A 27,568-nucleotide genomic window follows, 5' to 3' on the forward strand; every position below is an offset into this window, starting at 1 on the left:
AGAGAAATAAATATATTATGGTTTTAAAAAAGCTCTTTTATTAAGTTTCTTTAAATCAGACTTAAATGTCCCCTTTCTATGACATTAAAGCTGTCTATGCATGTTTTAGAGAAGGTTCAGACGCTGAAAGACCCTCAGAGAGTTTTTGAAAATAATTCTGTGTTTAAAATGAAGTCTGATGCTGTTTTGCTCTTAGCTTTTCTGCTTTATGTGTGTTTTATGAGTTGTTATGCAGGTTTTATTTTATTATGTTGATGTTCTGTAAAGCACTTTGGTCAGCCTATGGTGTAAATGTGCTATATAAATGACTTAAAGTTGAACTTGAACTGATATGTGGCTTAAAATCCAGCTGTTCTTGCTTTATCCATCTGCTGAACATGAGATATACATGTTTTCGACTTTCGTAAGTTATTCTACAAAGTGTTTAATTCCTTTGAAATGCCTCCCAATATCCATGTCAGAAAATACTAATTATAAAAAATAAAGTATTACCTTGAAATGCAATGTAAGTCACTTGGATAAAGGCGTAAATGTAAATTTAAACATTTAGCAGTGGCCAAATGTATGTTGCAGGTCACTTTACAAACTTCTCTTGCTTATCTATTTGCAAACAAATAAATATTCATGATTCCTATCTGAAGTGTTGATATTATTGTATATTTAAGGTCATATGATATGGATCACACTTCACAGGCTTTAAAAACACACGTCTGTGTAGTTTTACACATTTTTTTGTTGTCTAGTGCAGTAAACAATGTTTGTTAGAGTCATTTATGACCAATTTGTGCAAAACCTTGTGTTGTTTTAAAGATGCAAAATGATCCGTCTGGACACACAGACACTGATTTCCATTTGGACTTTGTTTCTTTATTTGAATGGCATCGCTGAGCATGAAAATAACCAGTAACTGAGCTCGTCCAGAAGCCCATATTAACTATATGGCGTTTGTCTATTGTAACATTTGCTCTGTGTTTTGATGGATTATTAGCTGTTAATGGTTAATGTTGGCTTTCCATGAAAGGTAATGGACAAATACACATTTATATTAGGAATGAATGAAGTGAGAATGCTAAATATAAAAGCTTTGAAAGAACAGAGGCTTAAGAAATATTATTTAATAATGCATAAGAAATCAAATATTCTGTGATATTTATTCGTTTGTCTCTTCTTTATTTGTCATTTTTCAAATCAAGATTTTTTTCCCCATTAAATCTGACCTTTATTGAAATGGTTGCACAATGTGGTGTACAGATGTCCATACCGTACACACACTGCTCATTGTGTTACCTTAATATGCTATATTAATCTTATAATTGCTAATTGCACAACCTTTTTCAACATTGCACTGCATTCCTCATGTCTCTTTTATTATTAGTGCTCGAGCACCGATGGTGTGAGGTTCATATTGAGATAGGTGACGACTAACAAAGAGCAAATCTTTAATGCTTTACATGTCCAAACGCAATGTCATACTAGTGAAAAACTACAATGCAATAACTGCAAGATAATTTGAGAAGAACTTTTTAGGAACTTGTTAACTTTTCACTGTTCGTTTTGCAGACTTGTGAATTCATCATTAACATGCTCCACAAGGACATTTAAACTGATAAAAACAAAGATATATTAAGATTACACGCACTACAAAGCCACCCAAAACAATTAAAGTGTATCTGTTTATCTCTTCATATAAATTCTTTGTGAAAATTATAGGAAATATATGCTCTGATTTTTATAAGTTATAGAATCATGGATATTATTACCCGTTCAATGTTTAGATCCTAATTTGCTAATTTAATTTTCTACTTAAATGCATGATATGTATATTAGTGTACTAATGTGATTTTTTGTATTTGTACTTTTTTTTCCAGTGACAAAACCTGTGGCAAGATGACGGACCAAATTTGCTTTCATCTGCTTTGTCTTTCAGGTAAAACATTAAAATAACATGCAGCTCTTTTCTCTCGTTGAGCTCATTGTCATATCCAGTGGCGGTTCTACATTGAATTACACCCTGCATTGTAAAAAATAAAATCGTAAAAAAAGGGTCAAATGACAAATACCGTAAAAATAAAGCAAAATATCCTAATTTAAATTAAGCGCAAAAAACATTTTACAGATATTTTTCTTGAATGTTTTACAGAAAAACACTGTTATTTTACAGCTATTATCTGGATTATTACGATACTGTAAAAACAATGCATTATTATGATCAAATACCTTCATTGTAAAAAACAGTCAATGACTGTCAGCAATGGCTGCCATACAAAAACCATAAAATGAATGTAAAATAGCCTAATTTAAATAAGTGCAAAAGTAGAAATCTTCATTAAGCTTTTTAACCGAAACAGTTATTTCACATATTTCCAGATTTTTTTATTAATAAGAAACATGTAAGTGATGTATGATTTACTGTGACTATGCATCACTGCATCAACAACTACACAGTTACTGTCAGTTAAATAAAGCAACATGCACCATTTCATTAGTGTCTCTTTGCTCATCCTGAACTGAAACACAGGCTCTACTCTTCAACTCAATGGAGACCAACAAAACATATTTATTTATTTATTTATTTATTGCATGCTAACCTTCTTACTGAGAATTAACAGATGTTTAGAAGTTGATTTTTTATGGAAAATAATAAAGTTTGATGTCACCATGATGGAGATCAGTGTTTGCTTTAGTGGGGCTCTTGACCCTTTGGTTTTAACAGTACTATTTCTCTGGCTGCTTTAACTGTGTGTCACTGATACATATTTGTTATGGTAGGAATCCAAGAAAAACAGAAGATCAGAACATCTGATCACTTGTTAGTGGTAATGGTCATCATGTAGTTGAATGCTTTATCGACACCACCTGAAGAGTGTAATATCTGATTAATTCATCAATATTAGTAGTTTGTTTTGCAATCCATTACTGTTATAGAAGATCATGCAGTGCCGTGATACTAAGATTTTATCAAGTCATAATACAGAAAATGTTTTGACAGGATCATATAGACTTACACAGACATCAAGAATCAGCGTATGCATCACTACAATGGTGAACTACCATAAAGTCACATAAAGGCTTTGTTGATTGTCACCATTGTTGAGATTCATATGTTGAGTATTGATGTCATACTCCTAAAAAAATAAACTTGCTCAAACATTTTCTTTATAATAGATAATTTAATTAAATTTTAGATTAGAATATTAAAATATTGTTTTAATATTTCAAGGTTCATGGGGGAAAGTACAACACTTTTAAACTTAATCATGCCTATTTATAATGTAATTTCAACAGATACACCGGGTATTTCTCAGTCATATCAGTGAATCAGGACACCACATGAAGACTATAACATCACCAATAAATGACCAACATCTGCCGATATTTTCTTCTGCTTTCAATGCTATAACAAATGTATGTCGAATACATAGTCAAAGCAGCCAGAGAAAAATTAATAGTACATAATAAAGGTCAAGAACCCAACTAAAGTAAACACTGATCTCAATCATGGTGACATCAAGTTTATGTTAAAGTTTTTTGCACTTTATTTTAATTTACATATTTTACTTTAATTTGATGGTTATTGTTTGGCACCCTGTGCTACCAGTCAATTGACCCTTTTTTACGTTTTTTTTTTTAAATTTTTTTATACAATGACGGTATTTGATCAAAATAATGCAGGAAATATCTTTAAAGGTTCTCTGAGTGATCCTGGTTGTTGTTGACGTTCGGAATATTTTCAAACAAATCGGAGCTAGACCCTCCCTCCTCCGCATCTCATCTCCTCCCCCTCCCTTCCGTGCTTCTTGAAATAATTGTGAACGGGCATAGTTCTAGCTAATTATATCCTTGTGTGGGTTTAGCGAACATAAGCGTCAATTTAGAAGGAAAAAAACTATTTAACGTTACCCACCTGTCCAGCAAAAACAGAGCAAACTGAATGTCGGACTGGAAGCCCTTCTGCCGCCGGAGTTCTCGCCATCGTTCAAAAGCTTTGCTACCGATGTAAATTCGGAACTTCGCACGTTCTTTACCCGACTCCTTCTTCTTTTTAATTTGTTCTTCAGAACGATGTCTCTTTTTGGTCGTGTGTCGGCCATTTTTCAAACTTCCCTTTGATGCTTCTCTCCTTCACACACACACACCCTTCATGTGCACGCACACTAACCCCCCAGACCCACCCTCAAATACTTCTTGCCAGTGATTGGCTGGAACACTGTTTGTTTGGTTTCGTGGTCCGGGTAAGACATGATTGTTTTTGTTGCCGTTTGTGGAGCCTGTGGTGTCTACGGAGACCGCGTTTTTTTACAGTGTGTTTGGGGGACAGGCAGCTAGCCGATAGTGAGATGTATGTGACAAATAATGTTTTGGCCCCACATCGCTTAGAGAACCTTTAAATAACAGTGTTTTTTCAGTTTATTTAAATTTGAATATTTTACTTCAATTTTATTGTTTTTGTTTGCCAGTCATTTGACCATCTTTTTAAAGTTTTTTTTTTTATTTTTTACCATGACGGTATTTGATCATAATAATGCAGGAAATACCTTTAAATAACAGTGTTTTTCAGTTTATTTAATATGACGTTTTACTTTAATGTTACAGTTTTTTGAGCTGCCAGTCATGTAATCATTTAACTGTTTTATTATGTATTTAATACAGATTATATTTGTAATTTTACATACATTTAAGAAAACAGAAAAATACAGTATGAAAAATACAATCAATTTCTGTAAAAAAAATGTGAATTAATTTGTTTTCAATGCAACAATACCTAAAATATCAGCTGCATTTTTATTTTGCAGATATTATTTGTAATTTTACAGTGTTGTGAGTACAATTTAAAATGAATGAAATGGTCGTCAAAAAAATCACAGTTATTTTCTGTGAAATTAGAATTTTTTTTTTTTTTACAGTGTGGGCGAGACCATGTATCTTTATTGACTCATTCTTTTATAAAGATGATTTAAATGCTGAAATATGTGAGGTTTATCTTGTTCAATTTTCTATTAAAAATAATCTCTGACTCCTTGCTCAAAGGGGGTCTTGCCCAGGTTGTAATCCGATGTAGAACCGCCACTGTAAACAATGATAATATAATGAAAAAAACATTGGAACCTATAAGAAGGACACTGGGGGAAATAGTATATAAAAAAAACTTGAAATGAGTGTATTCTGTCGACAGGACTCCTGTCACTAACTCTGTGTAAACCACACGGATATGTTCTGATCCGAGAGTCAATGCCGTGGGCAAAAGCTCAAACCTACTGCAGGGAAAACCACATCGACCTGGCCACAGTTCAGACCGTTGAAGACTGGGCCACTCTGCAAGAAGTCGCTGATGCAGAAAAGTATCATTCATTTGCCTGGATTGGACTCTACAATGACGTCAACAGCTGGAGTTGGTCTTATCAAGCGGAGCGTTTAGTGTTTAAGTCCTGGGCATCTGGCCAGCCGAATAACTACGATGATGGAGAGGAGTGTGTGGAAATGTATTCCTCTGGATACTGGAATGATTGCCTCTGCAATGCCAATAAATATTTCTTCTGTAACGACGGTAAGAAACACTCTTTATGATGCTCATTATTTCAGTGTGCATTTATTACATATCCATTCATTTATTTATTTATTTAGAAGATGCTTTTATTCAAAGCAACTTTCAAATCAGGAATATGATATGCATGAAGATTAATATAGACTTATATAATGGAATTATGGGTGGGCGATGGAAGTAAAAATTATATAACAATTAGGCTGGATCATGAATTTTGTGCAGATGAATAATTTGGCCCAGACTGGCCCACTACATATGATCATAAACACAACCGAACTTTGCACACACGTTTAATTCCCATTAAAACCACGGATGCCATGCAATAAGTGAATAGGAGTGAGTAAGAGTTAACAGATGAAATAACAACTAAGTTGAACTATACTCCACATTAATTCTAAAGCAAGCTTTAAGCTGCATTGGGATAGCAATACTGATTTTTTCCCACATGAAATGCACATTGAATTTACGGGAAATCTGTCTTAGTGGTAATAAATATTTATAATGAACAACAGAGGACCCAGGACTGATCCTTGAGGTACACCACTGTTTATCGGAGATATGAATAGACATCTAAAAGTCAAAATGGGAGATTAAAGATATAGATTAAAGGGAATTTTTTAATAACTGACCACCATGTAATTTCAATCTTGTATTAATGCTTTCAAGGGAGACACAGGAAAATAATATATACATGTTTTAACACTGAAAATATTTAGTCTAAGACTTAGGCTACAACTTTCAGTCAAAAATTCACAAAGAAATGCAAAGATTACACTGTATATTTTGAAGTAGAATAACTGAACTGGAGTATAAAGAAAAGAAAAAAAAACATTTCTTTCATGCTGGGTTCATACTGTATAAACTATGGAAATATTTAAACTTCTGGGAACAAATGTTGGCAGGTTTAAGCGGCTCACACTCGTTAAACTAGAGAACGTGATTTAGTCTTGTCATGCCTTTGATGTCTTGACTCTTTTTTTCACAGAAAGGGCCAACGCAACAGTGAGACTGGTTTTAATCCAAACTTCAATGACGTGGCTCAACGCTCAGAAGTATTGCAGACAGCATCACACAGACCTGGCCACTGTTAGGAGTCAAGAGGACAACAGACAGATCACCAACTTGATGATGAATATGGGTGGAGTCTGGATCGGACTGTACAGGGACTCGTGGAAGTGGTCAGATCAGGCCAACTTTACTTCCTCAACCCAACTCATTGCTCAGAGACTCAACACGCGGGGGGAAAACTGTGTCGGTCTATATAATTCTAGTGCTTCCATTGATGATCAATATTGCACTTCATCTTATTACTTCTACTGCAGCATTGGTGAGTCCTTCTTTGACAGAAACTGATTGTGACAGTTCATTTAAAAGAAGTTACCCAAACTGGAGGTTCATGAGAGAACTGTGAAATTAATTAAATAATAAAAATGTCAAATTAAAATATTATTTACATATTTATAAAAACACAAATGGGATGCATTCTCCTAAACCATTTAAGTCGGAAACCCGAAAATGGCTGTTCATGTTCCGGTCGAAAATTTTCAGTAGTCGAAATTTTGATGCTTCACTATTTATAAATACGAAAAATGTATAATAATTAAAAAAACACATGTTCACAGTTTTCTGATGTTGGTTAATAATCACATGACATGCAGATAACCAACTAAAACATTTAATCTTTTTCTTAGTAAGAATTGTTGCTTGAAATTGCTTGAAATTGCTTGAAATGTGTTTATTTGTTCTTTTGTCCCTAATTTTTTTTTTTTTTTTTTTTGCAATTCATTTCAGAGTGTGTGTAAGCTATTGTGCAATTGCCCCATTTTAAATACAAGAATGCACTGCATAATCAAACAGTTATTTAAGATCATGTTAGATATCAAAATTTGTTAACTATATATTTTGAACAATGTCTTTAAAAATGCCCTCCTCCCCAACACTAAAATCACTTAAGGAGGGATTCCCCCATCTTCAAAAATAAGATTTGGACCCTGAATGAATGTGTGTAAAATGTGATTGGAGCATCTCTATAAATAATTGTACAGGATTAAAAGAAGTCTTCAAAAAGAGAATAGATATCTGTGATCTTATCGACTCCAAAAATCCCTACCCTATCTCACGACCAATTCGTACGAATTCGTACGAGTGATTCGAAAGTGGCTAATTCGAACTAATTCATACGACCTCACTCGTACAAATTTGTACGATTTGTCTAAACCCACGTGACGGTTATGTTTAGGGGCGGGGTCAGGGGTAGGTCATTCGTACGAATTCATACGAATTGGCTAATTCGTAAAATATGTACGATTTAGCTAAATCATACGAGGGAGGTCGTACAAATTGTTACGAATTAGCCACCTCGTAAAATTCGTACGAATTCCCGTGAGATCAGGTTGAAAATCCTGATCAGAGAACCCGTGTTTTTGGTCAAATGGGTTCGGCTGACTAGTATCCCTCATCTATAAAGTAAGATATAGTAAAACATAAAGTAAGATATGATGTGCTTGTCCTGCAGTGAAGAGTAAGCAGCAGCTGATCCGAGTGCAGGTCAAAGCCAGTGAGAACGCGGACGACGCTACATTGAGTGCACTCGTCTTAAACAAGGTGGGGTTTATAATACTCAACAGACTAAGGCCCCGTCCACACAACTGAAAAACTGAGACCTTTTGGTACGTTTGCACCTCCCGCCCAGACTAAAACGTTAAAAATCGGAGACCTACAACGGAGGAGTTTAGAAACTCTGCAGCTCTTTTTTTGCATTTTGAATCTCCGGAGGGCGTTTTAGTGAAGACGGAACAAAACGGAGGAGTTTAGAAACGATGACGCAGAGGCTCACGTGATCACGTGATCGGCATTTTCAGACGTTTTTAATGTGGACGGAAATCAATTCTAATACGCAGATAAAACGCTGGTGGACGGAGATCGAATTTGTTTTAATTCTCCGTTTTTAAACGAAAACGCAGTAGTGTGGACGGGGCCTAAAATTAAAATGTTTTACTTTTGTTTTCTCTATCGGAATGGTAAGGAACTTGGTAAAGGTGTTACCACTTGCTGCGGAAAAAACAAACAAACGAGGTCCTGATGAAAATAGTCACACTTTTGTGCTTCTTCTTTCGAAATTGAGCGCATTGGAAATTGAGACGAATTTCCTCCGGTGGAAGTGTTTGGTACTGCAGCCAAATACAATCTGAATGAATGAAAGCTATTTTTTTTTTAGATATCAAACTGTGTAGATTTATAGCTTTGATTTCATCACAGTTTTAGAGTAAAACGTGTACATACATTTTTTTTAAGTGTTTTGGCACATTTTTCATAACAATAAACATAAAAACTTAAAAAAAGAGATCAAACTGGAGTCTGTGCTTTAAAACACTCAAGATTTACAATAGTTTAAGTTGGAAATTTAATTGTCAGGTCTATGCTCAATAAATGGATTATAAATACAGCGTAAATATAATTTAGTACCATAAAATCCCCTAAAAATACAAAATATTAAAGAAAAAAAAGCTTAGCGAAATAAATTACGTACAATAATTTTGTTGAAAATAAAATTACACCAACATGTGAAGAGCGGCAGTTATGTATTAAAATGCTGTGCTGGATGGATGATTTCTATTCATAAATAACAGTAATGAGGATCATCACACATGTGCAACAAGTCATGACCTTTGGCGACATTTGTCTTTGGTGACGAATGTGTTTAGATTTGGAAGCATTTGTTCAATGAATTTATCAGTCCTGTCCTTGATCATGATCACAAAATATAATGCTTTGTGTTTTGACTCTGCCAGTTTCTCCACTTTCGGCAAGATTTGTAAAGTATAAGATGATCATTTTGAGGAGAAATACATCACACTTGTTTAATGAAAGCCTGTTTTGTGGTTCAGTTACAGCAGATGCTGAGCGATCAGGACGTCACACTCACATGGAGGAAACAACCGGACGGGGAAATCTTCCAGAAGAAAAAGACCAGGAACGCCAGTACTCCAGTTTGCTGAAGTCATGTTCTTTATGGAGTGAAACTTATCCCAAACCAATGCTATATTTCATTTTACTATTCAAATAAATATTCATGATTCCTATCTGAAGCGTTGATATTATTGTATTTTTAAGGTCATATGATATGGATCACACTTCACAGGCTTTACTGTGTAGTTTTACACATTTTCTGTTGTCTTATTGCTATAATGTAATGATATGTGTTCCAGTGCAGTTCATTTGATTGTAAACAATGTTTGTTCGAGGAAGTCTCCAACGCAAATTTTCATTTCTATGATGATACTGTGATATACACTTGCTTTTGGTACTGTACAATTTACCTGGTTTGATTTAAAACACAATTTCCTTAATATTCAGGAACCAGTCTCGCTGGTTGCTTTTAAATTACTTTTAGGGCTCTGCAAAAATTAATTGCAATTAATCGCATCCAAAATAAAAGTCTGTGTTTACATAAAATATTTGTGTGTGCTGTATATAATTATTTCGGGTAACACTTTACAATAAGGTTCATTAGTTAACATTAGTGTTACCTTATTTTGTGTATACAGTCGTGCTCAGAATTAATGGCACCCCTGGTAAATATGATGAAAACTGGCTGTAAAAAATAATTCTGCATTGTTTATCCTTTTGATCTTCCATTCAAAAAATTGGCAAAATTCTAACCTTTCATTAAAGCAAAAGAATTGAAAGTGGGGGTAAATCACACTGTGAAATAAATGTTTTTCTCCAAAACACTCTGGCCATAATTTTTGGCACCCTGTTATTAAAAACTTTTTGCAACCTCAGATCTGTAAACTTTTGCCAAGATAACAGATGGCAGAAGCTTCATTTTGTGCTCCGTAACTAATTTTTGTGTTGATTTTTGTTTTGGATCGTTGATGGAAGATCTAACCACGGCCCATTATAAGATTTCTAGCAGAAGGCGTCAGGTTTTTATTTTTTATCTTTTTGTATTTGATAGAATCCATAATGCCATGTATCTGAACAAGATGTCCAGGACCTCCAGCAAATAAATAGGCCCACAACATACAAGATCCAGCAGTATATTTAACCATAGGCATTGGGTACTCTTCATCCCTGTTTGCACCAACACATCTGCTGGGTTTGCTGCCAAAAAGCCTCTTTTTTAGTTTCATCTGACCACAGAAGCCTGTGCCGATTGAAGATCCAGTCGTGTCTGACACCTGAATATGCTGGAGTTTGTTTTTGGAGGAGCGAGGAGCATTTTTCTTGAAACCCTCTCAAACAACATGTGGGGATGAAGGGGTTGTCTGATATATTTTTTTTTTTAGGTTTTCTGACCCCAAGGCTCAACTAATCTCTGCAATTCTCCATCTGTGATCCTTGAAGAGTCTTTGGACACTCAAACTTTCATCCTCACCGTCCATTAAGGCAAAATAGACACACGTCCTCTTCCTGGCAGAATCGTAACATCTTAAGTTGATTATAACTTCTCAATTATTGTCCTGATGGTCAAAATGGGGATTTTCAATTCTTTAGCTATTTTCTTACATCCACTTTCTATTTTGTGAAGCTCAACAATATTTTGCTGCAGATCAGAACCATGTTCTTTGGTTTTATTCATTGTTATGGATGATTCAGGGAATTTGACCTTTGTGCTTCCTCATATTTAAACTCCTTGAAACAAGAAGTCATAGCTGGACAATTTCATGTTCCTAGTCACCCTGATGTGCTTAAAAATAAAAATAAATATTAATGGGAATGTACTTCAGAGATATTTTTCTCATAAAAGATTCTAGGGGTGCCAACAATTATGGCCAGAGTGTTTTGGAGAAAAACATTTATTTCACAGTGTGATTTACCCCCACTTTCAATTCTTTTGCTTTAATGAAAGGTTAGAATTTTGACAATTTTTTGAATGGAAGATCAAAAGGATAAACAATGCAGAATTATTTTTTACAGCCAGTTTTCATCATATTTACCAGGGGTGCCATTAATTCTGAGCACGACTGTAAATAAAATGAGTTTAAACTTGAACTTGAACTGATATGTGCTTAAAATCCATCTGTTCTTGCTCTATACTGGAGCTCCATCTGCTGAACATGAGATATACATGTTTTCGACTTACGTAAGTTATTCTACGTAGTGTTTAATTCCTTTGAAATGCCTCCCAATATCAGAAATGTCAAACCTTGAAATGCAATGTAAGATAAAGGCGTCTGCCAAAGGCGTAAATGTAAATGTAAATTTAAACATTTAGCAGTGGCCAAATGTATGTTGCAGGTCACTTTACAAACATCTCTTGCTTATCTATTCATAAGAAAACAAAATAAATATTCATGATTCCTATCTGAAGTGTTGATAGAAGTGATTTATTATTGTATTTTTAAGGTCATATGATATGGATTACTAGCCTGACTTCGTCATACTCATATTCTATTGAGAATATGAGTCTGAAACTCCTCCATTGGGCTTTGATTTTGAGGCGTGTCGTAACCGAACCAGGAAAAAAACAAACTCTGCACTCAATTGGATAGTCGGTAGACCTACAACCAATCAGAGCAACGCAGTAGTCAACTACTTTGCATGCAGTTGTCAACTACAGAACTTACTTATTTTAGAAGTTAAATAACGAGTGTTGCTTCTTTCACTTGGTCCTTCATGAGTGCCACCAAAGGAGAAACCACAACGACCACAGGCTTTTCATTACGTCCCATCTTCTTAACGACCGTCAGAGCCAGCTGATAAGTTACACTTCTGCCGAATATCTTTCCGATCGACAAATGCCTTGATTGCAGTTTTCTGTTTGTCTATTAAAATGAATGCGCTGTCGATTTATTTTAAAAACAGACGCGACAGTGGAATCTATAATCTCAATTCTCCAGCTGCAGTCATCTCTGAGGGAAACCGGTTAGCGCTCTTTGATAACGTGATGATTACGTCCCTACAGATCACCTGTCCATCATCGTATAAAGCCCGCCCTTGCAATCTGATTGGCCTGAACATTTTTTGCCTGATCATGATTACTCCTCAATGGATCGAGTCCAGACTGAACTTCCCGACCAAAAAATGTTGTGGGTGGAGTTCGGGCTGGCATCCAGGCTAATGGATCACACTTCACAGGCTTTAAAATCAAACGTCTGTGTAGTTTTACACATTTTCTGTTGTCTTATTGTTATAATGTAATGATATGTGTTCCAGTGCAGTTCATTTGATTGTAAACAATGTTTGTTAGAGGAAGTCATTTATGACCAATTCGTGCAAAACCTTGTGTTGTTTTAAAGATGCAAAATGATCCGTCTGGACACACAGACACTGATTTCCATTTGGACTTTGTTTCTTTATTTGAATGGCATCGCTGAGCATGAAAATAACCAGTAACTGAGCTCGTCCAGAAGCCCATATTAACTATATGGCGTTTGTCTATTGTAACATTTGCTCTGTGTTTTGATGGATTATTAGCTGTTAAAAACCCTAGCAACCACCCCTGTTTTCTGAGAAGTGAATTCAGGGACGGGTGAAGGGAATGGTGTATATATTGGGAGATGATCAACTCAAGTGTTCTCGTGTCTCGAATGGGGAACATCCCAGACCCCGATGGAAGAGAAGAGCAGATGCTGTTTCTACAAGCATGTACAAATGATCAATTTCCATAAGGATGGTATCAGTTACTGGTTATTTTCCTGCTCTGTGGTGCCATTTAAATAAGGATCCTTATAATGCAGCAAAGTCACAACGGGAATCAGTCTCGGCGTCTCCACACTGAAGGAGGTTTTCCATGAAAGGTAATGGACAAATACACATTTATATTAGGAATGAATGAAGTGAGAATGCTAAATATAAAAGCTTTGAAAGAACAGAGGCTTAAGAAATATTATTTAATAATGCATAAGAAATCAAATATTCTGTGATATTTATTCGTTTGTCTCTTCTTTATTTGTCATTTTTTAAATCATGATTTTTTCCCCCATTAAATCTGACCTTTATTGAAATGGTTGCACAATGTGGTGTACAGATGTCCATACCGTACACACACTGCACATTGTGTTACCTTAATATGCTATATTAATCTTATAATTGCTAATTGCACAACCTTTTTCAACATTGCACTGCATTCCTGATGTCTCTTTTATTATTAGGGCCCGAGCACCGATGGTGTGAGGTTCATATTGAGATAGGTGACGACTAACAAAGAGCAAATCTTTAATGCTTTACATGTCCAAACGCAATGTCATACTAGTGAAAAACTACAATGCAATAACTGCAAGATAATTTGAGAAGAACTTTTTAGGAACTTTTTAACTTTTCACTGTTCGTTTTGCAGACTTGTGAATTCATCATTAACATGCTCCACAAGGACATTTAAACTGATAAAAATAAAGATACATTAAGAAGCCACCCAAAACAATTAAAGTGTATCTGTTTACCTCTTCAAATAAATTCTTTGTCAAAATTATAGGAAATATATGCTCTGGTTCTTATAATAGTTATAGAATCATGGATATTATTACCCGTTCAATGTTTAGATCCCACTTTACTCATTTAATTTTCTACTTAAATGCATGATATGTATATTAGTGAACTAATGTGATTTTTTGTATTTGTACTTTTTTTCCAGTGACAAAACCTGTGGCAAGATGACGGACCAAATTTGCTTTCATCTGCTTTGTCTTTCAGGTAAAACATTAAAATAACATGCAGCTCTTTTCTCTCATTAAGCTCATTGTCATATCCAGTGGCGGTTCTACATTGAATTACACCCTGCATTGTAAAAAATAAAATCATAAAAAAAGGGTCAAATGACAAATACCGTAAAAATAGAGTAAAATATCCTAATTTAAATTAAGCGCAAAAAACATTTTACAGATATTTTTCTTGAATGTTTTACAGAAAAACACTGTTATTTTACAGCTATTATCTGGATTATTATGATACTGTAAAAACAATGCATTATTATGATCAAATACCTTCATTGTAAAAAACAGTCAATGATTGTCAGCAATGGCTGCCATACAAAAAACATAAAATGAATGTAAAATAGCCAAAGTAGAAATCTTCATTAAGCTTTTTAACCGAAACAGTTATTTCACATATTTCCAGATTTTTTTATTAATAAGAAACATGTAAGTGATGTATGATTTACTGTGACTATGCATCACTGCATCAACAACTACACAGTTACTGTCAGTTAAATAAAGCAACATGCACCATTTCATCAGTGTCTCTTTGCTCATCCTGAACTGAAGCACAGGCTCTACTCTTCAACTCAATGGAGACCAACAAAACACACCATACACAAACAATTTACATCCCAAAAGAACATTAAACACTAACAGATCTCTGCATCATCACTTATTACAATCCGGACTTTATTTATTGCATGCTAACTGAGAATTAACAGATGTTTAGAAGTTAATTTTTTATGGAAAATAATAAAGTTTGATGTCACCATGATGGAGATCAGTGTTTGCTTTAGTGGGGCTCTTGGCCCTTTGGATTTAAAATTACTATTTCTCTGGCTGCTTTAGCTGTGTGTCGCTGATACATATTTGTTATGGAAAAACTTAGATCAGAAGATCTGATCACTTGTCAGTGGTAATGGTCATCATGTAGTTGAATGCTTTATCGATACCACCTGAAGAGTGTAATATCTGATTAATTCATCAATATTAGTAGGTTACTTTGAAATCCATTACTGTTATAGAAGATCATGCAGTGCCGTGATACTAAGATTTTATCAAGTCATAATACAGAAAATGTTTTGACAGGATCATATAGACTTACACAGACATCAGCGTATGCATCACTACAATGGTGAACTACTATAAAGTCACATAAAGGCTTTGTTGATTGTCACCATTGTTGAGATTCATATGTTGATTATCGATGTCATACTCCTAAAAAATAAACTTGCTCAAACATTTTCTTTATAATAGATAATTTAATTCCATTTCAGATTAGAAAAATATTGTTTCTATATTTCAAGGTTCATGGGGGAAAGTACGACACTTAATCATGCCTATTTATAATGTACTTAAACTTAATCATGCCTATTTATAATGTAATTTCAACAGATACACCCGGGTATTTCTCAGTTATATCAGTGAATCAGGCCACTACATGAAGACTATAACATCACCAATAAATGACCAAAATCTGCTGATATTTTCTTCTGCTTTCAATGTTATAACAAATGTATGTTGAATACATAGTTAAAGCAGCCAGAGTAAAACTAATAGTACATAATAAAGGTCAAGAACCCAACTAAAGCAAACACTAATCTCAATCATGGTGACATCAAGTTTATGTTAAAGTTTTTTGCACTTTATTTAAATTAACATATTTTACTTTATTTTTATGGTTTTTGTTTGGCACCCTGTGCTACCAGTCTATTGACCCTTTTTTACGATTTTTTTACAATGACAGTATTTGATCATATTAATGCAGGAAATACCTTTAAATAACAGTGTTTTTTCAGTTTATTTAAATTTGAATATTTTACTTTAATTTTATGGTTTTTGTTTGGCAGCATTTGCTGCCAGTCATTTGACCATTTTTTATTGTTTTTTTGTTGTCGTTTTTTTTACAATGACGGTATTTGATCATAAAGCAGGAGATACCTTTAAAATAACAGTGTTTTCAGTTTATTTAATATATGAGGTTTTACTTTAATGTTACAGTTTTTTGAGCTGCCAGTCATGTAATCATTTAACTGTTTTGTTACCATTTAATTACAGACTATATTTGTAATTTTACATACATTTAAGAAAACAGAAAAATACTGTATGAAAAATACAATCAATTTCTGTAAAAAAAAATGTGAATGAATTTGTTTTTAATGCAACAATACCTAACATATCAGCTGGATTTTTATTTTGCAGATATTATTTGTAATTTTACAGTGTTGTGAGTACAATTTAAAATGAATGAAATGGTCGTCAAAAAATCACAGTTATTTTCTGTGAAATTATGTTTTTTTTTTTTTTTTTTACAGTGTGGGCGAGACCATGTATCTTTATTGACTCATTCTTTTATAAAGATGATTTAAATGCTGAAATATGTGAGGTTTATCTTGTTCAATTTTCTATTAAAAATAATCTCTGACTCTGTCCTTGCTCAAAGGGGGTCTTGCCCAGGTTGTAATTCAATGTAGAACCGCCACTGTAAACAATTATAATATAATGAAAAAACATTGGCACCTATAAGAAGGACACTGGGGGAAATAGTATATAAAAAGCTTGAAATGAGTGTATTCTGTCGACAGGACTCCTGTCACTAACTCTGTGTAAACCACACGGATATGTTCTGATCCGAAAGTCAATGCCGTGGGCAAAAGCTCAAACCTACTGCAGGGAAAACCACATCGACCTGGCCACAGTTCAGACCGATGAAGACTGGACCACTCTGCAAGAAGTCGCCGATGCAGAAAAGTATCGTTTATTTGCCTGGATTGGACTCTACAATGACGTCGACAGCTGGCGTTGGTCTTATAAAGAGGAGCGTTTAGTGTTTAAGTACTGGGGTTCTGGCCAGCCGGATAACTACGGTGATGGAGAGGAGTGTGTAATGTATAACTATGGAGACTGGTGTGATTTCCGCTGCAATGCCAATATATATTTCTTCTGTAACGACGGTAAGAAACACTCTTTATTGATGCTCATTATTTCAGTGTATACATTTATTACACATCCATCCATTTATTTATTTATTTAGCAGATGCTTTTATTCAAAGCAACTTTCAAATCAGGAATACGATATGCATGAAGATTAATATAGACTAACATAATGGAATTATGGGTGGGTGATAGAAGTAAAAATTCTATAACAATTAGGCTGGATCATGAATTTTGTGCAGATGAATAATTTGGCCTAGACTGGCCCACTACATATGATCATGATCATAAACACAACTGAACTTTGCACGCCCGTGAATATTTATACCAATTCCCATTAAAACCACTAATGCCATGAAATAAATGAATAGGAGCGAGTAAGAGTTAACAGATGAAATAACTACTAAGTTGAACTATACTCCACATTACTTCTAAAACAAGCTATAAGCTGCATTGGGATAGCAATACTGATTTTTTTCCACATGATTTTGTGAAACGCACCTCTGTCCCTCATGCTATAAAAGCATAAGAAAATGTTGTGCTTTTTAATGTTAATTCATCAATCTGGTGCACTTTGAGAGTTCAAATTTAAGAGCTCCAACCCATATTCAGTGTGCAAATTGAACAAATAAAAATTAGTTTTGATATAATGTCTGTTTTCATTACACTACCACATAATACTAGTTATAATATTAAATATGAATTTGCCAGTCTGTGTGTGAATGAATGGCACAGACAGGCGTGTACACAAGTACGCAGTACTGAGTTAGTGCCTACAAGTAAAATGTCACTTTTCGCACTATTTACCATGAGAAAATTGTGTGTGAACCATGATTTCAGAAAGACAAAGCAAGAGAGAGGACGGCTGTAACACTAAACTAGGCTTTGACGATATGTAAAGCTGAGTGTCGTCAACGTAGCAATGAAAATGCACATTGAATTTACGGGAAATCTGTCTTAGTGGTAATAAATATATATAATGAACAGTAAAGGACCCAGGACTGATCCTTGAGGTACACCACTGGTTATCGGAGATATGAATAGACATCTAAAAGTCAAAATGGGAGATTAAAGGGATAGATTAAAGGGATTTTTTTAATAACTGACCACCATGTAATTTCAATCTTGTATTAATGCTTTCAAGGGAGACACAGGAAAATAATATATACATGTTTTAACACTGAAAATATTTGGTCTAAGACTTAGGCTACAACTTTCAGTCAAAAATTCACAAAGAAATGCAAAGTAAATTAAACCGTATATTTTGAAGTAGAATAACTGAACTGGAGTATAAAGAAAAGAAAAAAAAAACATTTCTTTCATGCTGGGTTCATACTGTATAAACTATGGAAATATTTAAACTTCTGGGAACAAATGTTGGCAGGTTTAAGCGGCTCACACTCGTTAAACTAGAGAAAATGATTTAGTCTTGTCATGCCTTTGATGTCTTGACTCTTTTTTTGACAGAAAGGGCCAACGCAACAGTGAGACTGGTTTTAATCCAAACTTCAATGACGTGGCTCAACGCTCAGAAGTATTGCAGACAGCATCACACAGACCTGGCCACTGTTAGGAGTCAAGAGGACAACAGACAGATCACCAACTTGATGATGAATATGGGTGGAGTCTGGATCGGACTGCACAGGGGCTCGTGGAAGTGGTCAGATCAGGCCAACTTTACTTCCTCAACCCAACTCATTGCTCAGAGACTCAACACGGCGGGCCAAAACTGTGTCGGTCTATATAATTCTAGTGCTTCCATTGATGATCAATTTTGCACTTCATCTTATTACTTCTACTGCAGCATTGGTGAGTCCTTCTTTGACAGAAACTGATTATGACTGTTCATTTAAAAGAAGTTTCCCAAACTGGAGGTTCATGAGAGAACTGTGAACTGTGAAATGTCAAATTAAAATATTAATATTCAGCGCATTCTCATCCCAAGACGTCATATAACTGACGTTAAAGGGTACCCTAAAACGGCGGATGTTGACGTATGGTCAAAAGACGTCCCAAGACGATGAGACTTACAATATTACACATATATATTTAGAAAAACACAAATGGGATGCACTCAAAAACCCTCCAAAACCTTTTAAGTCCAAAACCCGAAAATAGCTGTTCATGTTCCGGCCGAAAATTTTCAGTACTCGAAATTTTGATGCATCACTATTTATAAATACGAAAAATTTATAATAGTTAAAAAAACCACATGTTCACAGTTCTCTGATGTTGGTTAATAATCACATGACATGCAGATAACCAACTAAAACATTTAATCGTTTTCTTAGTAAGAGTTTTATTTTAAAATCGTTCAATTTAATTTGACACTTATTATTTAATTCTATACACATGTCTTAAAATTATTTTCACGTTTTTGGTTGGGGGTCTCAGATCGGTCGACCACTGATCGCTATCGGCCGATAATTGCTTTGGGAAATTCGTCTTGACATTAAAGATTTTTTTTGTATTATTTATTTTTACTTATCTTTATTCTGTTGTATTTATTTGTTCTACTGCTTGAAATGTGTTTATTTGTTCTTATTTTATTATTGACTGTTAACCTGAACACTCGTCCCTAATTTTTATTTTTTTTTTGCAATTCAGTTCAGAGTGTGTGTAAGCTATTGTGCAATTGCCCCATTTTAAATACAAGAATGCACTGCATAATCAAACAGTTATTTAAGATCATATTAAATATCAAAATTTGTTAACTATATATTTTGAACAATGTCTTAAAAATGCCCAAATCACTAAAATCACTTAAGGAGGGATTCCCCCATCTTCAAAAATGAGATTTGGGCCCTGAATGAATGTCTGTAAAATGTGATTGGAGCATCTCTATAAATAATTCTACAGGATTAAAAGAAGTCTTCAAAAAAGAGAATAGATATCTGTGATCTTATCGACTCCAAAAATCCTGATCAGAGAACCCGTGTTTTTGGTCAAAGGGCTGACTAGTATCCCTCATCTATAAAGTAAGATATAGTAAAACCAACGAATTCGACGCATGATTAAAAAGTGTCTAATTCGTACGACCTCACTCGTACTAATTCGTACGATTTGTCTAAACCCACGTGACGGTTAGGTTTAGGGGCGGGGTCAGGGGTAGGTAATTCGTACGAATTCATACGAATTGGCCAATTCGTAAAATATGTACGATTTAGCAAAATCGTATTAATTTGTACGAGTGAGGTCGTATGAATTGTTACGAATTAGCCACTTTTTAATCATTCGTCGAATTCGTACGACTTGGTCGTGAGATCGGGTTGAGTAAAACATAAAGTAAGATATGCTGTGCTTGTCCTGCAGTGAAGAGTAAGCAGCAGCTGATCCGAGTGCAGGTCAAAGCCAGGGAGAACGCGGACGACGCTACATTGAGTGCACTCGTCTTAAACAAGGTGGGGTTTATAATACTCAACAGACTAAGGCCCCGTCCACACTACTGAAAAACTGAGACCTTTTGGTACGTTTGCACCTCCCGCCCAGACTAAAACGGGAAAAACGAAGACCTAAAATGGAGAAGTTTAGAAACTCTGCAGCTCTTTTTTGCGTTTTAAATCTCCGGAGGGCGTTTTAGTGAAGACAGAACAAAACGGAGGAGTTTAGAAACGATGACGCAGAGGCTGACGCTTGACTCCATGATTGGGTGTCATCAGTCATGACGTGTCCTTCCCTGATTCGTCAGCCACTGTTTACACCGGCACGCGCATGTCCAGTGTTGGTGAATGGTCACATGATCGGCATTTTCAGACGTTTTAATGTGGATGGAAATCAATTCTAATACGCAGATAAAACGCTGGTGGACGGAGATCGAATTTGTTTTAATTATCCGTTTTTAAACGAAAACGCAGTAGTGTGGGCGGGGCCTAAAATTAAAATGTTGTACTTTTGTTTTCTTTATCGGAATGGTAAGGAACTTGGTAAAGGTGTTACCACTTGCTGCGGAAAGAAAACAAACGAGGTCCTGATGAAAATAGTCACACTTTTGTGCTTCTTCTTTCGAAATTGAGACGAATTTCCTCCGGTGGAAGTGTTTGGTACTGCAGCCAAACACAATCTGAATGGAAGCTCTTTTTTTTGAGATATCAAACGTGTGTTAAAAAAAGATATCAAACTGGAGTCTGTGATATCAAAAAAGATAACAAACTGGAGATATCAAAAAAGATATCAAACTGGAGTCTTAAAAAGAGATCAAACTGGAGTCTGTGCTTTAAGCACTCAAGATTTACAATAGTTTAAGTTGGAAATTTAATTGTCAGGTCTATGCTCAATAAATGGATTATAAATACAACGTAAATATGATTTAGTCCCATAAAATCCCCTAAAAATACAAAATATTAAAGAAAAAAAACCTTAGCGAAATAAATTACGTACAATAATTCTGTTGAAAATAAAATTACATCTCTGTTTATGACCAACATGTGAAGAGCGGCAGTAATGTATTAAAATGCTGTGCTGGATGGATGATTTCTATTCATAAATAACAGTAATGAGGATCATCACACATGTGCAACAAGTCATGACCTTTGGCGACATTTGTCTTTGGTGACGAATGTGTTTATTTTTGAAAGCATTTGTTCAATGAGTTTATTAGTCCTTCATCATGATCACAAAATATAATGCTTTGTGTTTTGACTCTGCCAGTTTCTCCACTTTCGGCAAGATTTGTAAAGTATAAGATGATCATTTTGAGGAGAAATACATCACACTTGTTTAATGAAAGCCTGTTTTGTGGTTCAGTTACAGCAGATGCTGGGTGATCAGGACGTCACACTCACATGGAGGAAACAACCGGACGGGAAAATCTTCCAGAAGAAAAAGACCAGGAACGCCAGTACTCCAGTTTGCTGAAGTCATGTTCTTTATGGAGTGACACTTATCCCAAACCAATGCTATATTTCATTTTACTATTCAAATAAATATTCATGATTCCTATCTGAAGCGTTGATATTATTGTATTTTTAAGGTCATATGATATGGATCACACTTCACAGGCTTTACTGTGTAGTTTTACACATTTTCTGTTGTCTTATTGCTATAATGTAATGATATGTGTTCCAGTGCAGTTCATTTGATTGTAAACAATGTTTGTTCGAGGAAGTCTCCAACGCAAATTTTCATTTCTATGCCGATGATACTGTGATATACACTAGGGTACCCTTTAACGTCGTTAGATGACGCTATCCAATCCTAACCCTACCCCAGATCTAAACCTATCACCTAACTGACCCAGGATCGTCATCTAACTGACGTTAAAGGGTACCCTAAAACCTCAGATGTTGACGTATGGTCAAAACAGTTGGTTGACGTCTTGGGATGAGACTGTGTTAGTTGTTTTCCAATGCGAAATCTAAACTACAAAACCTTCCATCGGGGCTTCGAGATTGAGACTGTGTCCCAATACAAATGTATTCTAATTGATGATTCTCTCTCTTTTAAACCTCACATCCAGCAGTTGGTGAAAAAACCGAAGCTGAGACTGGGCTTTTATTTTAGAAACAAGTCATGTTTCTCCTTTGAGGCAAAAAGAAGGCTTGTTGCTGCCACGTTCATGTCAGTGCTGGACTACGGTGATGTTATATACATGCATGCATCCATTCAATGATTGAAATTGTTGGATACTGTTTACCACGGAGCCCTTAGGTTTATCACAAACTTTAGAGCACTTACCCATCATTGCTCTCTGTATGATCGCGTTGGTTGGTCGGCATTGTCCACCCGTAGGCATAATCACTGGCACATTCTTATTCATAAAGGTATAGACCATTTCACAAGATATAAACAACACTGGTCCAGAAGCACTTCCTGTTTCAGTTTGTAACTGTTTTCTTTATTTCACATGTAAAGAAAACATCTTAAAGATCTTTGTTTAACTTTTTGATTCAGTTTTATATGTTCTTTTGGTTGTATTTCATCCCAGCTTATATGTAGTGTTAAAAAACTGAAACAGGAAGTGCTTCTGGACCAGTGTTGTTTACATCTTGTGAAATGGTCTATTCTTGGTCTGCTTCCCCCATACCTTCAATCTTATATTAAAAGGAAAGGCACAGGACGATATTGTCTTCGTTCTGAGGACATGTTGTGGTGTCCGGACTGAAATGCATGGAATCAACTGCAAAATGTCCTTAATATTCAGGATTCAGGAACCAGTCTCACTGGTTGCTTTTAAATTACTTTTAGGGCTGTGCAAAAATTAATTGCGTTTAATCGCATCTAAAATAAAAGTCTGTGTTTACATAATATATTTGTGTGTGCTGTATATAATTATATAAATACACACACATGCATGTATATATTTAAGAAAATGTGTTATTCATATATAAAATATTTATATTTATATAATATAGATTATGTATTTTTATATATGTACAGAATTTAAGCGCAAATAATTCTTAAATATATACATGCATGCATAGGTATTTATATATACAAAATAATTATACACAGCACACACAAATATATTATGTAAACACAGACTTTTATTTTGGATGCGATTAATCGCAATTCATTTTTGCACAGCCCTAATTACTTTTAAATGACATAGAGGCTCCACATACTGGCTGTAGTTGTTAAGTATTAATTATTAATTATTTTGATGATCCTTGTTTCTATGTTTTATATGGTTATGCCATATGTTATGTTTTTTTTTTTTTTTTATGTCTGCAACTTTGTTATTTGTGTTGCTGCCTGTCTTGGCCAGGAAACTCTTGGATAAGAGATTTTTAATCTTTTTAAAGTCATTTATGACAATTCGTGCTTAAAGATGCAAAATTTTCCGTCTGGACACATGATTTCCATGTGGATTTTGTTTCTTTATTTGAATGGCGTCGCTGAGCATGAACATAACCAGTAACTGAGCTCGTCCAGGTGGCGATATTAACTATATTGCATTTGTCTATTGTAACATTTAACAAACTGAATGGGTTCATCTCAGCAAGTGCGAATGGTACATCTGTATTCATTAGGTACTAGTACTTACTTTTTTAGAAACTAGTACCTATTAAATAGATACTAGTACTTATTCATTAGCTACTAGTACTTATTCATTAGATACTAGTACTGTCACAGTGTCTGGATGTGTTCCCTTGTTTGTCCACTAGATGTCCTCCTTCCCCACTGTGTCATTCACTTCTGGAACTACATTTCCCACGATCCTTGTTTTATCATTGCACTCAGCTGTTCCTCATCACTGATCATTACACTCTGCCAATTCACCATTATCATTTTCATTCCCTGTGTGTATATATACCCTGTCTGTTCAGTGTGTGCCATGGAGTCCTTTCAATTATCACGCCACTTCTGAGGTCCTGGTTTCTTTGAGTCTTGTTTTTGGTTTCCTGTATATGTTGGATTGCCTTTGGATTATGACCCTTGCTTGGACTGGTTTACGATTTTGGATTACCCTTTAAATAAACAACTGCTCTTGGATTTAATCCCTGTTTCCTGTGTGTGGATCGTGACAGAAGGACTCCATCCTTCCACCCTAAATCCAGCGGTATGTTTTACAATGTCCCTTCCCCAGCCGGCGAGCGGGAGAGAAGGGAGTTTTTTAAAGGGACCCGGCTGGTCAAGTTTCGTGGGACCCGTGGAGGCCACAGTGGAGGAGGTCGTCGGGAGATGATTCCTGTCCCGGTGGTCCCGGTTCCGGTGGGCCGGAGAGGGAGACACGTCCCGTCTCCCCAGCGAGAGACTGCTCACGTCCCGTCTCCCCAGCGAGAGACTGCTCACGTCCCGTCTGCCCAGCGAGAGACTGCTCACGTCCCGTCTGCCCAGCGAGAGACTGCTCACGTCCCGTCTGCCCAGCGAGAGACTGCTCACGTCCCGTCTGCCCAGCGAGAGACTGCTCACGTCCCGTCTGCCCAGCGAGAGACTGCTCACGTCCCGTCTGCCCAGCGAGAGACTGCTCACGTCCCGTCTGCCCAGCGAGAGACTGCTCACGTCCCGTCTGCCCAGCGAGAGACTGCTCACGTCCCGTCTGCCCAGCGAGAGACTGCTCACGTCCCGTCTGCCCAGCGAGAGACTGCTCACGTCCCGTCTGCCCAGCGAGAGACTGCTCACGTCCCGTCTGCCCAGCGAGAGACTGCTCACGTCCCGTCTGCCCAGCGAGAGACTGCTCACGTCCCGTCTGCCCAGCAAGAGACTGCTCACGTCCCGTCTGCCCAGCGAGAGACTGTTCAAGTTCCGTCTGCCCAGCGAGAGACTGCTCACGTCCCGTCTGCCCAGCGAGAGACTGCTCACGTTCCGTCTGCCCAGCGAGAGACTGTTCAAGTTCCGTCTGCCCAGCGAGAGACTGTTCAAGTTCCGTCTGCCCAGCGAGAGACTGTTCATGTCCTGTCTGCCCATCGAGAGACTGCTCACGTCCCGTCTGCCCAGCGAGAGACTGCTCACGTTCCGTCTGCCCAGCGAGAGACTGTTCAAGTTCCGTCTGCCCAGCGAGAGACTGTTCATGTCCTGTCTGCCCATCGAGAGACTGCTCACGTCCTGTCTGCCCAGCGAGAGACTGTTCTTGTCCCGTCTGCCAAGCGAGAGACTGTTCAAGTTCCGTCTGTCCAGTCTGAGACAGAGCCAGAGATCCCGTTTGGCGTGGCCGCCAAGGTTGTGACGGACTATCTGGAGCGTCTGGCTCGGATCTTGGAGATGCCAGTCTTTGCTGTTCCAGTACCTGAGGCAGAGCCAATGCCTGCTCCAGAGGCAGAGCCAGTGCCTGTTCCAGAGGCAGAGCCTATGCCTGTTCCAGAGCTGGAGCCCATGTCGGTTCTGGACCCCGTGTTTGTGTCTGTTTGTGTCTGTCCTTGTAACTGTTTTTGTTCTAGTGTCTGTTCCTGAGCCGGAGGCAGAGCCAGTGCCTGTTCCTGAGCCGGAGACAGAGCCAGTGCCGGTGCCTGCTCCTGAGAGAGCATCTCCGCCCTGGCCACCTGAAGGGTCTTCACCGCCCTGGCCACACGAAAGGTCTGCTCCGCCCTGGCCACCTGAGTGGTCTTCACCGCCTTGGCCACCCGAGGGGTCTTCACCGCCCTGGCCACCCGAGGGGTCTTCACCGCCCTGGCCGCCCGAGGGGTCTTCACCGCCCTGGCCGCCCGAGGGGTCTTCACCGCCCTGGCCGCCCGAGGGGTCTTCACCGCCCTGGCCGCCCGAGGGGTCTTCACCGCCCTGGCCGCCCGAGGGGTCTTCACCGCCCTGGCCGCCCGAGGGGTCTTCACCGCCCTGGCCGCCCGAAGCGTCTTCTCCGCCCTGGCCGCCCGAAGGGTCTTCACCGCCCTGGCCGCCCGAGGGGTCTTCACCGCCCTGGCCGCCCGAGGGGTCTTCACCGCCCTGGCCGCCCGAGGGGTCTTCACCGCCCTGGCCGCCCGAGGGGTCTTCACCGCCCTGGCCGCCCGAGGGGTCTTCACCGCCCTGGCCGCCCGAAGCGTCTTCACCGCCCTGGCCGCCCGAGGGGTCTTCACCGCCCTGGCCGCCCGAGGGGTCTTCACCGCCCTGGCCGCCCGAGGGGTCTTCACCGCCCTGGCCGCCCGAGGGGTCTTCACCGCCCTGGCCGCCCGAGGGGTCTTCACCGCCCTGGCCGCCCGAGGGGTCTTCACCGCCCTGGCCGCCCGAGGGGTCTTCACCGCCCTGGCCGCCCGAGGGGTCTTCACCGCCCTGGCCGCCCGAGGGGTCTTCACCGCCCTGGCCGCCCGAGGGGTCTTCACCGCCCTGGCCGCCCGAGGGGTCTTCACCGCCCTGGCCGCCCGAAGGGTCTTCTCCGCTCTGTCCGCCCCAAGGGTCTTCACCGCCCTGGCCGCCCGAGGGGTCTTCACCGCCCTGGCCGCCCGAAGGGTCTTCACCGCCCTGGCCGCCCGAAGGGTCTTCTCCGCCCTGGCCGCCCGAATGGTTTTCTCCGCCCTGGCCGCCCGAAGGGTCTTCACCGCCCTGGCCGCCCGAGGGGTCTTCACCGCCCTGGCCGCCCGAGGGGTCTTCACCGCCCTGGCCGCCCGAAGGGTCTTCACCGCCCTGGCCGCCCGAAGGGTCTTCTCCGCTCTGTCCGCCCCAAGGGTCTTCACCGCCCTGGCCGCCCGAAGGGTCTTCTCCGCCCTGGCCGCCCGAATGGTTTTCTCCGCCCTGGCCGCCCGAAGGGTCTTCACCGCCCTGGCCGCCCGAGGAGTCTTCACTGCCCTGGCCGCCCGAGGGCTCTTCGCCGCCCAATGGACTATGTGTCTCGCCCTGGCCGCCCGATGGACTCTGTGTCTCGCCCTGGTCCTCGGTTAAACTCTCACCCCTTGTTCCTGTCTCCCTTCATGGACCTGGCCCACCATCCCTCCCCCCTGATCCTCCACCATTCCACCTCTCTCCTGAACTCTCGTGTCATGTTTTTTAATGTTGTCGTGGAGCGTCTGGTAGCCGCTCCGTAGAGGGGGGATTATGTCACAGTGTCTGGATGTGTTCCCTTGTTTGTCCACTAGATGTCCTCCTTCCC

The 27,568-nt window shown here is 38.4% G+C and overlaps 2 protein-coding genes across 2 annotated transcripts; both read left to right on the forward strand.

Moving 5' to 3' along the window:
• The first annotated feature begins 1,872 nt into the window (after positions 1-1,872).
• Positions 1,873-9,973, forward strand: LOC120461197 (putative C-type lectin domain family 20 member A). Its single transcript, XM_039649351.2, has 5 exons — positions 1,873-1,927; positions 5,174-5,545; positions 6,528-6,869; positions 8,058-8,146; positions 9,430-9,973. Exons 1-5 carry the CDS (start codon positions 1,888-1,890, stop codon positions 9,538-9,540), a joined length of 954 nt encoding a protein of 317 aa, XP_039505285.2. The 5' UTR covers positions 1,873-1,887; the 3' UTR covers positions 9,541-9,973.
• Positions 9,974-14,139: 4,166 nt separating this feature from the next.
• Positions 14,140-22,093, forward strand: LOC120461284 (putative C-type lectin domain family 20 member A). Its single transcript, XM_089131776.1, has 5 exons — positions 14,140-14,179; positions 16,767-17,135; positions 18,583-18,924; positions 20,428-20,516; positions 21,859-22,093. The coding sequence occupies exons 1-5, from the start codon at positions 14,140-14,142 to the stop codon at positions 21,967-21,969; spliced, it is 951 nt and encodes a 316-aa protein (XP_088987902.1). The 3' UTR covers positions 21,970-22,093.
• The last annotated feature ends 5,475 nt before the right edge of the window (positions 22,094-27,568 follow it).

Source organism: Pimephales promelas, chromosome 1 (genome assembly GCF_988280905.1).
Source record: "Pimephales promelas chromosome 1, fPimPro1.hap1.1, whole genome shotgun sequence".
NCBI classification, from domain to species: domain Eukaryota; kingdom Metazoa; phylum Chordata; class Actinopteri; order Cypriniformes; family Leuciscidae; genus Pimephales; species Pimephales promelas.